This window comes from Capsicum annuum, chromosome 12 (assembly GCF_002878395.1).
Source record: "Capsicum annuum cultivar UCD-10X-F1 chromosome 12, UCD10Xv1.1, whole genome shotgun sequence".
NCBI lineage: Eukaryota > Viridiplantae > Streptophyta > Magnoliopsida > Solanales > Solanaceae > Capsicum > Capsicum annuum.
The window spans coordinates 97,262,068-97,273,692 of record NC_061122.1 but is presented as its reverse complement, the minus strand read 5'-3'; the positions used below and the strand labels follow the sequence as shown (position 1 = coordinate 97,273,692).

The window sequence follows — 11,625 nt, the reverse complement described above, 5'->3', positions numbered from 1 at the left end:
GTGTGTGTTTATCTTAACTTTGGTTAGGTTGAAGTTTCTTCTAGCTTATTGCTGGATTTTTTCCTACTGAAGATATTTTTATTGGTAACATATCTGTTTACTTGTTCTTCTATTTAGTTTATCTACCTTAGTCAAAGCCTTAAATAGCTTTTTTTTCTTCTAAGGTCATATTGAAATTCATGTTTTATATGTTCACATATGGATTTTGCAGATTGTTATGCTTGATTTTTCTATCTACTGTGTATTGACTTATCTTAAGATCTTCCCTTTGTGAGTTCAACTAGACAAGTATATTTGTTTTCTGATTTTTGCTTTGTTCTATGATTCCGAATTTGGAAGGCCACCTCTGATAAAGACAAAAACTTGACATAATAATTTTATATAGGTGAGTGTTGGGCTAAGTGATAACGTGAATAAAGGAACATTTAGGCTACATTATTTTTCCCTTTCTAGTACTTGTTAGTAGACTATTTAAAATTTTACAAGCATTAGGTAAGGTGAGACACTGTTTCAGTGATTTGCATATTGTTGTTTTTGACTGCTTACTTTTGCAAGTTGCTTACTTTATTATCTATTATTTCAACTCTTTTACTGAGCTATAAGTTCACTCATTAGTTTTCTCTGTACCATATGCCGCTATTTACTCAGCACCTTCCCCGCTATTTTGAAACAGAATATACCGTAATGGATCAACGGCTTCCTATCGATGCTATTACAAAAGAAACTATAGGTTGGAGCTGTAAGGTTCAGGTCGTCGACAAGTTTCGACCTCGTGAAAGCAGAAATCAGAGTGTGCAATTTCAGACGATGATTGTGCAAGATGAAAGTGTAAGTTTAACTTTACCCTAGTTCTTACTGAAAAATCATTTTCATACTCAGCATGTCTCAAAAAATATTATTACCTATAACAACTTCAGAAAGTGGGAGTTGAAGCCCGATTAAAGCAGCAAAGGTTGAAAATGGTAACAAATTCTTCTGTATATTCTATTCGCAGGCCTAAACCTTTTTCTATGTCACTTGACTACAGGAACAACAGGTTGCTACAGTGCTCTATGATGATGATATTCCGAAGTACGAGAGGCTATTTGTTCCTTTCAAAATATATCTGATTTTCTGCGCAAAAGTTAGAGACCCCCGCGGCTACTCCATATGCGTCGGTGTGTATGAATGGGTGGTCGACAGACACACAGTTGTTGAACCTATAACCAATAATGGTGGGACGGAAGTGTCCCTACTTTCTCCAATAAAGTTGAACACAGTTTCTTTTTCAGCTATCGAGGGTCTACGCCCAAGTGTTGAATTTGGTAAGCTCTCAATTTACGCCTACGCCTCTTTACCAGATCATCTAACTGAGCCCTACTAATTAAATAAATTGTTGTTTTGTTATTTCCCGTTACGTCAAACTTATTGGCAATAGTAACCAATTGCAGCATGCTGCAATATACCACTGACCAAAGTAAGCACTTTCGGGAGGCAATTATCATAGATCAGAGATGAGTTACTCAACCCTTCTCGCTTATTAAAGCATTCTTGCGTGATAAAAATTTATATGTTTCTTACATCAACCAGCAAAAAACCTGCCCTATTTACTATATAGGATAATTTGGCCAACAACGAAGGCGCTACACTACTACATTACTTGCATGAGCATCCCGTTATTCTTGCTAAACGTATTGGAGTTACTGAATTTCGCGGTGGTATGTTGTTTACATCAATTTCTGCAACTTTTCTCTTTTACCGCTGCACTTATTCCTCTGTATTTAATTAAACTTCCTCTCTATCTGTGACATACACAACTATAAGATTAGCCACAAGGTATCAATCAACGATCTTACTGAATCCTAAGTACGTGCAGGCTGCTACATTGATGAAGTGGTACTTATTAACTAATACCCCATCGCCATGTCATACTACTCAAATACTTTTACTAAAAACCATACTCACTATTTCACTTAAACTTTTCTCAGGTGGAGGACAATGAGCAAATATTGATATTGTAGACTTTACGAAGCTCATCGGTATCAACTTCTTCCCTTACTTTTGCACCTATTGAAGATGAGGTTTTCCCTATATCCACGATTTCAGACTTGTCATCCCAGGTTAGTAGTGTGTACATCTACTGTACTAATTTTCACTGCTGTTAACAACTTGTTCAACGCCTTACCGTAAAGATCTTCATAGCAATTTCTAATATTGCTGATTTCGTACTGCAGGTGCAGACTTTCCCTGCTGAAACAAAAATATCACTTCCTGATCGTCCCCAGTTCTTTTACTTGCTCGCTTGCTCACGTTAAAATCACTTTCTACGCATCAAGACAAAAAAGATGGTCCAATGCTTCAACTGTAAGCAAGAATGAATGTTGGTCCCCAGGTAACTTCCTCCGAACTTGTATTGTGCATTTCTTAGACACTTACAGAAAATGCCTTCAAACAAATTTTCAATTTTAGCATTCTCTTTCAGTAAATTTTGAGGTCCTACATGTACTGGTGAAGTCATTCCTGACACAAATCTGCTATTGCTACTAAATAATGGATAATTAGTAGTAGTAGTAGTAGTAGTAGTAGTTTTTCTTATGTTCTACTTGAAATAATGCCCAATTATTTTTAGGCTTTCAAATTTACAATAATACACTACATTACATAAAGCTAACAAGGTTGTCGATAATTTTTAAATGATATTATCATACTTCATCCAAACACACAAATAGAAATCACATTGGCTCATTTTCCTATTTTTTGGCTCGAAATACATGAAAAAATATAAGGTTTAAGGATAGTGCTACTCGATATGTATGTAGACTATAGTGTATCTTTTTTGGTTGTTTTGCCAAGCAAATGATATCATGAACTAAAGGTAGATGACAAATGTTATCTATATGGTCTTTTTTTGGACTTTGCAAGCTGAAAAATACCAGTTATATTTCAATTTGTAAACAGTATAGAACAATTGTCAACTGATCCTGCAATGCCTACTGTTCCTTCTTGAATTTTAATTGGACATATTGGATGTGGTTGGTAGCAAAGTATGGAAGTGAAGATTATTGTGTTTGTTGGACTTTAGTTATGGTATAAATTATTTCTCTATACAACATACCCAGCGAGGTAGTGAAAAGGTTAGCGTCTTCGCTAGAATTTACACATAAAATCTCACGATTTCTCTTTACGTACATAGGAGCTTGAGCTCTATCAATGAAGTGAAAAAAGATCGTATAGGACCTGATTCATATCTAAGTAAAAACAAAAAAAAGTCACTCAATATACGTATGTTCCTGTCTTTAATGATACTTCCAGCCTTGTGTGGATTTAATTATTTTTTTAATAGGAAACTATGATTATAATCTACAAATTAATCCAAAAAAATATTTGTTAATACACATCCATTAGGAAAAAGTAAGAAATGGGATCAAGGAAGTACACCTATTGATAACAGTTAAACAAATAGTTTCAACTTCCAAAACTGTGCCATACGTTTTGAGGGAAATAGGTGGAGTAAAAGATAAAGGTATAAAGTGAATGACAATCCTTGTTGTTAAGGAATACTGTGTTGAGCTTTCTCATTCTGCTTGATTGTCAGGATCATGTATTTGTTATTACCCAAATGACAATAACGAGATAAAGACCCCAAAGGGTCTTATGTTGTTGTACTCAGGCCATACTGGCTCTTAAACCACATAAAAGAAGCCTACGCTAAATTAATAATCAATCTTAAGTACGTTGATTACGCTGAATCAGTTGCTGCATACAAAATTTCAACCTAAATATGGACGAATTAAAAAAATTCACCTACTTTGAAGTATTATCACGCATTGATCAGTTCTACTGTCGAAATTAATATTTCAAATTAAATAAGATCCTATTATAAGTTTCTTTGCTTTTTTTTGAAATAAACATTTCAGATATTAATATTACATATTTTATTTCCCTTCCATTTGTATCACAGGTGCCACTTTGAGGTTAACATTACGGACACCAGTGATACAATTACCGCAACAGTGTCGGAAATGGTGGCAGAGACAATGTTATCCCTCACTAGCAAACAAATATATCAAAATGTTGTTGCCCAGGTACATAACTCATCTTCATCAAATCCTATTATAACTATAAACATCTTCGTTCAATCCGATTATAGTAGTAAACAAAAACGCTCTACTACGTAACCTCCTACTCACTGCACCATCTTTTCGCCTTTCCACTCAGAGAGAACCGTTGTCTATGGTCCTTACAAATCAACAGCTTGCTCATAAACTATTTAGACTCCAGCTAAAAAAGCCAAGCTATAGATGTCACGACCAAACACCTGGTATGTTGGCTATTACATCCTTCACTGAAGCAGAAAACCCGGCTGTTCAAACATTACCATTACCAATGGCTCCCGAAGAAACAGGTAAGAAGCAAAAAGTCAAACCACGCACTCCAGCAAAAAAGTCTTAAAAGTAACAATACTTTTAGTAATTTCTTTGCTATTGTATCCTACCTCCATTTTAACTTCTTTCATGGAACACTTCCATTACAAAAAATCTTCAGTACAACTCTCGATTAAAGCAAAAGAGTACCCTATTGTTCTATTAATAGTCAAGTTTATCTGCAATATCTCAATGCGTTACTTGTGATGATCATTAATGATATGGTACAAATATTGGTTCATCAACTTCTTCGAAGTTTGCTATTCGGGCAAGATTTGTTTTCGCTACGTTTCAACCACAACAGGCGGGTAAATATAATACCCATGTTTTCCTTCATTGCTTCTTTCTACTCACTATAATCACAATTAATTTATCTCTTTCTTTTGCAGCCTCTTTGTCTGAATAGGTAAATAGAACAATCCTACACCCCTTCATTACTACCTCCTTTTACTACATCATCGTACTAGAAAAATAAAATACTGTATTTTTCCTTCACCTACTTAAATTATCTCTACAGGTGACAAGTGCCCAAAGTTAGCTGCAACTAAGTTTGCCTACCTCCACCAACGTCATACAAGCAGCCGCATCAACATGCTTTTCTATTTTGGTATAACTAATGTTATAGTCACAATTTGCATGTTAATAGTTTTTGTATAAATAGCTTGCACAGGAAAATAGTATCAGCTATCACTTTGGTGTAACTAAGGCTATAGTCACAACATAATGTGACAGACCTACATGTCAATAGTTTTTGTATAAATAGCTTGCACAGAAAAGTAGCATCAATTTTCTCTTAGTGTTATGTATCTATTTCCTTCTCGACATTTATTATTGAAATCTTCTATTAACTTGCAACAAGAAGGGAAAATGGATATCTATTTCCTTCTCAGAATTTACATCAATTTCTTATTATGATTATAGAGGCATATAAAATACACGATTACAAATGATAGCAACGGCATATTATTGGGTCCGCGCTAGCTCAGGCTTCTACATCTAGTATATATATAAGAGGACCTCATAGCAGCAAGATTACAACAACAAGAAACAACAGTACTAGTAGTAGGCTTAGCATTACTAATAACAGTGCTAGACATAGATTGATTTTCTAAACAGAGTAGCTTATTTTATATCGGAAAAGGTACAAATATACCTTTGAACTTTGATAAATGATACATATATACCCTCCATTATACTTTAGGTACAAATATACCCCCACCGTTAATAATTTGGTACATGTATACCCTTCTTATTAACGGTGTACCATGTGTCGCAATCCTAGCAAATTATTCATTATTTATGGAAAAGGTATAAATATACCCTCGAACTTTGATAAATAGTACATATATACCTTTCATTATACTTTAGGTATAGATATACCCCCGCCGTTAATGATTTGGTAAATATATACCCTTCTCATTAAAGGTGTGCCACGTGTCGCGATCCTAGCAATGTATCCATTTTTATTTATTTTATTCCCAAATAATTAATCCATCCTAATTAAAAATTCATTACCTAACCCATTCCATCCTAATCCGACCCGACCCAAACTGAAGCTCTACGCGTGCACGCCTAAAGCTTCTAAGAGCTGCAGAAGCAAACAACGCAACTAATGTTGCCAAAATATTTACGTGAGAAAATTCTAACTTCATGATGACTCTTGGAGGTTATAACGTAGTAAGAAACCAGATTCTGGTGAGGTTAAATTAAATGTGTCGATTTTTTTCCTCTATAAACTATTCTGTATGTCAATATATTCATACTCATGCATATTAATCTTTCATTCATTTTGATGCATACATCAAAACTCATCATAATTTGCAGGTTGTATTAGTTGACTTTGTGCTAGAGTATATGCCAAAGACTTCAGGTGTAATTGAACTTCAAGATTCTGATGGAAATAAGTAGAATATTTGTCGCATCAGGAGGAAAAGGCGGATAATTTTAAGCAAAGGATGGTCGAAATTTGTTAGGGATATTAGTTTAGTGATAAGAGACGTGTTTGTAGGGTTAAAATGACTTCAGATCTGGTTCGTCGCTTCCATTTGCACCAATCCTTCGTTTAATTCTGAGTCTTGGAAGCTTTTGGCATAAACGCATCTCTCAGAAGCTTCGATTTGGATCGGGTCGGGTTGGAATGTAATGGGTCGGGTAGTGGATTTTTAATTAGAGTGAATTAATTATTTTAGGGTAAAATAAATAAAAAAGGGAAAATGGCTAGGATCGTGACACGTGGCACTCGGTTAGTTGGGAGGGTATATATGTACCAAATCATTAATGGTAGGGGTATATTTGTACCCAAAGTATGACGGAGGGTATATATGTACCATTTATCAAAGTTCAGGGGTATATTTGTACCTTTTCCATATATAAAAATGGGTAAATGGCTAGGATCATGATACGTGGTACACCGTTAGTTAGGAGGGTATATATGTACCAAATCATTAACGGCAGGGGTATATTTGTACCCAAAGTATGACGGAGGGTATATGTGTACCATTTATCAAAGTTTAGGGGTATATTTGTACATTTTCCAATTTTATATTGACCAGGACACTAGTCTATTACATAGACGTCATTGATGTCTTTTTGTAGTTGAGTTGTAGCTTTAACTGGTGGAGTGTAACGACCAGTTTTCTTTATGAAATATATGAATTATGTGTTTTTGTGATTTTACTATTTTACCCTTCCTCGTAGTTGTATTTTGATATTTTTGAGGTGTGGGGGTGATTGACACAGTTTTTCGATGCATTTTGTTATCATTTATGCGATATTATGATTTTTGATGGCTTCAAGAGCCTTATTTTAAACTTATATGGATATCTTTTGATCTGTGCAACGGATGGTTGAACGGAATGCGCCAGCAGCTCTGAAATATCAATTTCAGGCTAGCTAGACCTTTTGTTCGGGTCCTGGTGCACCCAAGCTTATTTCGACCTAGTGGTCGGAAAGTTGGAAAATTGAAAATATGGGTGTGGGACCAACATTTGGTCGAAACGACCTTGGATGGAAAATCTAACTTCACCAGCAGATCCAGAACGTCTATTATGGTAACATATTTGGTGTAATTTTATGATTTTTAAATCTCATTTCTACCCTCGGTTTAGAAAATTGTGTTTTCGAATTTGGAGGTCAACTTTGTGAAAATGAATTTTTTCGAAAATCTGATATCGTCATTGAGTCTAGAGCGTCGAATTTAGTGTGATTACATAGTTCATTTGCATGTATTGGACTTCGAACGAATCTCGGGCACCCCGTCGAAGTCCGTTTGGACTGAGAAAAAATATGCACTATATATAACAGATTTTTCTGCTATATAACAACTTTTTTCCTTTTTGGCCCATTTGTCCATTCTTTTACCTTGTCTCTTGAGATTTAAACCCTAAAATAGTGTGGGAGCTTAAAAGTGAAACTTGTGGGAGCTTGAGAAGCTAGATTAACATTTATTTCTTGATTTTATTACAGATTTAAGGTAAGAACTTACCCTTTTTTTTTAGAAATTCTTGATAATTTCTCAAAACCCCCAAAAATTTAGGGCTTAATTTTAAATCCAATTTTACTTCTTTTCACTTTAATAATTTTTTTATCTTATATTTACTAATTTTTCATCAATTTAACTTGAAGAACAACTCTAATTCTTGATTTTAATCCGAATTTCAAAGATTTTACCCGGAAAAGCTTAAAAATAATTTTTCTTCGATTTGAACCTCCTTTTTTACTTAATTTGACTTAAGTTTTCAGCTGAAGTTCCTCAAAATATGGAGAACTTATTTTTGAAGTAAAGTTACAATTTTGCCCCTTTAAAAAAAAAACCATTTTGGGGGTCCGTTTTGATCCAAACCAAAAGTAGTCAATATGGGTGTCGTCGGTTTTATTTTGATGGGTAGATTATATATTTGATATCTTTAGAGGAGTTCAGAATCGTTCATGAAAATTGAGGTCGTGGGTTCAAAGTGTAGTGGATCAATTTCGGCTTTTGAGGTAGGTTATGGTTTGACTTTTTCAGACTGGGTTGGGTAGTAAATTATGATATAAAATGCATGTTATGGGTGGAAACTAATCATAAAAAATGACTATCTATTTGTTGTACCCGTGTGGGGCTTATATGTGATGTAATTATCGAAATTGAGATATTATGTTATATGTGTGATCGTATAGGGTCCTATATGATATTGATAGCCTTGAATACATGTGAATAATTGTATTGTTAAAATATTCACACTTTATTGGCACATGAGAAATGTGGAAATTCATGAATGAAATGAAACTAATGAGTGGATTTTGGCTCACATAGTTGTGACAATATATCAGAGTGATTGGTTGTAAAAATATATCTTGTGGTTGGTTGTGGAAATACTCATTGTGATTGGTTGTGAGCATTACATCCTCATATCGTACTCATTCATGAAACATTGATACCACCATGGCAACACCTGTTTAACACTAGCAACACTCTTTTAAAAACCCTCCTCGAGGGATGTGCCGAGGAGGAGGTATTGTAGCACCTTATAAAACCCTTTCTGAGGGATGTACCAGAAAAGAGATATGAGATATGTGGATTGTATACGGGTTTATGAAACTCCCAATGGGTCTTGCGTTGGGAGGCTTGCCTCTGTAGGTATATACGGGGATTGTCCTACGATTCTGAAGGTTGTGCGACAACCTCGTGCATTATCATTATCATCATATATATATTGTACTTAATTTATTATGATTTATTGTCATATTGACTTATAATTTATGTAACTGTCTTATCTTCTTTTACTTGTATTTGATGATCTTGTATATGCATGTTCCCCCTTGTTCTAATTCTATGTGATATAATGCATACTTGTGTTCTACCTGGTGTGATGTTAAGATATATGTGATATATTAGAATTGTTAGTGCAAGCGGTGTGGGCTACAATTGTAGGACATTTTTTTATTGCAGGTGACATGCCCTTAGTGTATATTTTGTATGCTTTATTTACTACTTTGCTGGGTTGACCTATGATACCTACCACTGAGTACAAGTGGACCGTACTCATGCCTATTGCACCCTTTTGGTGCAGGTCCTAGCCCGAGTGCGCCTCAACTTGCTTGACTCGAGCGATTGTTAGAGCTTCCAAGCGGTAGGACATTCATGCGTCCGGAGTTCATCTCTATCTTTCTGTATTAGGAATGTCTTTATTAGTGTTCGAAGACAGATATTTTTCTTTGTGGTTATTTTTTTAATGTATTTGACTTCGGAATTGTATTAGTAGTTCTTATACTGTTGACACCAGATTTTGAGAGTTATGGTTGTATATGTTGATTTTATTCTTTTCCGCTTTTATTATATCTATGTTGTTCGGCTTTCTTCTAGAAGCCTTACCTTGGGGGCATTTCTGTTTTTTTCCCGTGTGTATCAGTTTGGGTGATAGGCTTACTTGTCAAGGTTCGCCACGACAAGTGCCATCATGACCTATCAATTTTTGGGTCGTGAAATGGAGAGTGCAAAAGTGATTATTTTTAGGTTGAGGTAGACGTGATCCCAGTCTTGGCAAGAGGTCGGCTACTCCATTTGCTGCATGAAAGTTATGCTGCACCGCAGGATTTCTCATGTTCTTCAATATTAACCTACATTTAGAAATAATATCAGTATATGGTGTCGTGGGGTATTGGAGAAGGTGGATGGTTTCCACCGATTGTCCCTTTTAATTATAAAATAACTAGGACCTTTTACGGCAACCTAACGATCCGACAAAAGACCTTTCAGCGGCAACCTTCATAAAAAAAGAGCACTAACTTCCTCATATGAACTCGAATGCAATGATTCTTTTTATAATGGTTCTGAAATTATGATGTGAGTTTAATGGTTCAATTAAAACACCATTTAAAGTTTATTTGCTTCAAATAGTACTATTCAAGCTCAATGTCGTAATACTCCAAACTTCAAAGAAGTACCCAAAACTCACCAAAGACCTTTTCGCCAAAAATCAATTGTGCAAACTAGTGATAAAAACACATTATGGACCTAATGAAATCAATGAAAAAACATTTTCAGATCATTTTAACCAAAGGTTGACCAAAACTTTAAAAACTCAACCAAATTACCAAAATATTCCGAAAGTCTCAAGAACTAAACCAAACCTCCATCTAGGCAAAAAATCACCCTCTGACCTAGTGAAATCATTGAAACTCAAAAACGATTTTTCTAACCTCGACTATTGACTTTACTCAACTATGTTAAGTTTTCAACTTTCAAAATTCAAAAAACTCTTCTAAAACTCATCTGAATGTCTTAGGATGCGAACTAGTAGTCCTACTAACTCAAAAGTCACCTTCTAGAACTAATGGTACTGGATTTCATTCCAAGTTCATCTTCCTCGAATGTTGACTTTAGCCAGTCATTTTAACTTTCTAATCTTCAAAATAAATAACTCATCCATATCTCATCCGACCCCTGAGAATTGTGTCACCCACCCTCATTGACCATAAATACTATAGTGAAGTTATATAAATGGGCAAAATAGTTAAAACACACAAAAAAAAATCGTAAACAACTATGAGGGTCGTTACATGTTTGACCATGAATACAAACTAGTGAATATGATCGTGCTTCACACAGTGTGATCTTTAAATATTAGATAATATTTTTACAAATTTAATCTAATAGAATAGATGAATTTTTCTTTTGTGTGTGTTTGTTGGATTGATCTTCGAATATAATATTTTCATTATCAATTTTTAAAAAAAAATGAAATTTTCCCTCTTTGAATTGTGTGATTGGTTTTCTTCTATAAAAAGATAAATAAAACGAAAATTAAATAAACAAAAAATGTAAACAAAACTACCAATTTATTGTTGGTTATATTTGGCTTACATCACTTCAAATTTCACCTCTTTTGGCCAAGTGAACATATCCATATCGCTACGTACAACTAACTTTATAATTTGTTTGTTTCGACTTCAAATACTTTAATTTAAAGAAAATTATGTGACATCAACTCAAATACTTCTTCATAGATACTCCCTCTGTTTAAAAAAAAAAATACCTAGATTGAATTAACACAGAGTTTAAAAAAATAAAAAAGACTTTTGAATCTTATGGACCTAAATTAAAGTTATGTCAAATATACCAAAATGTCCTTTGATTTTGTGGTCTTAAATATGTCACGTGAAAAATTAGAATTAAAGTTTTGCCAGAAAAGAAAAAGGGTCATTCTTTTTTAAACTAATTAAAAAAAATAAGTGATTCTTT

The 11,625-nt window shown here is 34.3% G+C and overlaps 1 protein-coding gene across 4 annotated transcripts; it reads left to right on the top strand.

Annotated features, from left to right (window-relative positions):
- Positions 1–677: 677 nt before the first annotated feature.
- On the top strand, positions 678–5,178 carry LOC107849682. 4 transcript variants are annotated; one of them, XR_001668238.2, is made up of 9 exons: positions 678–828; positions 1,028–1,304; positions 1,431–1,697; positions 1,809–1,875; positions 1,968–2,099; positions 2,214–2,371; positions 3,941–4,064; positions 4,793–4,809; positions 4,921–5,178. XR_001668238.2 is itself a non-coding variant. In XM_047400331.1 (6 exons), the coding sequence occupies exons 2-5, from the start codon at positions 2,056–2,058 to the stop codon at positions 4,803–4,805; spliced, it is 339 nt and encodes a 112-aa protein (XP_047256287.1). In that variant the 5' UTR covers positions 1,705–1,875; positions 1,968–2,055; the 3' UTR covers positions 4,806–4,809; positions 4,921–5,178. The 4 variants fall into 4 exon arrangements, 1 of the variants encoding a protein (XP_047256287.1); XR_001668237.2 differs by having other exon boundaries at positions 1,804–1,875; XR_001668240.2 differs by lacking the exon at positions 1,809–1,875.
- The last annotated feature ends 6,447 nt before the right edge of the window (positions 5,179–11,625 follow it).

What these genes read in the sequence shown, in the direction of transcription:
- LOC107849682 (XM_047400331.1), top strand. Translation starts at nt 2,056, where the DNA reads ATGAGGTTTTCCCTATATCCACGATTTCAGACTTGTCATCCCAG. An exon ending in TTTCAGACTTGTCATCCCAG is followed by an intron (nt 2,100 to 2,213) that starts GTTAGTAGTGTG and finishes TTCGTACTGCAG; the next exon opens with GTGCAGACTTTCCCTGCTGA. An exon ending in GAATGAATGTTGGTCCCCAG is followed by an intron (nt 2,372 to 3,940) that starts GTAACTTCCTCC and finishes TTTGTATCACAG; the next exon opens with GTGCCACTTTGAGGTTAACA.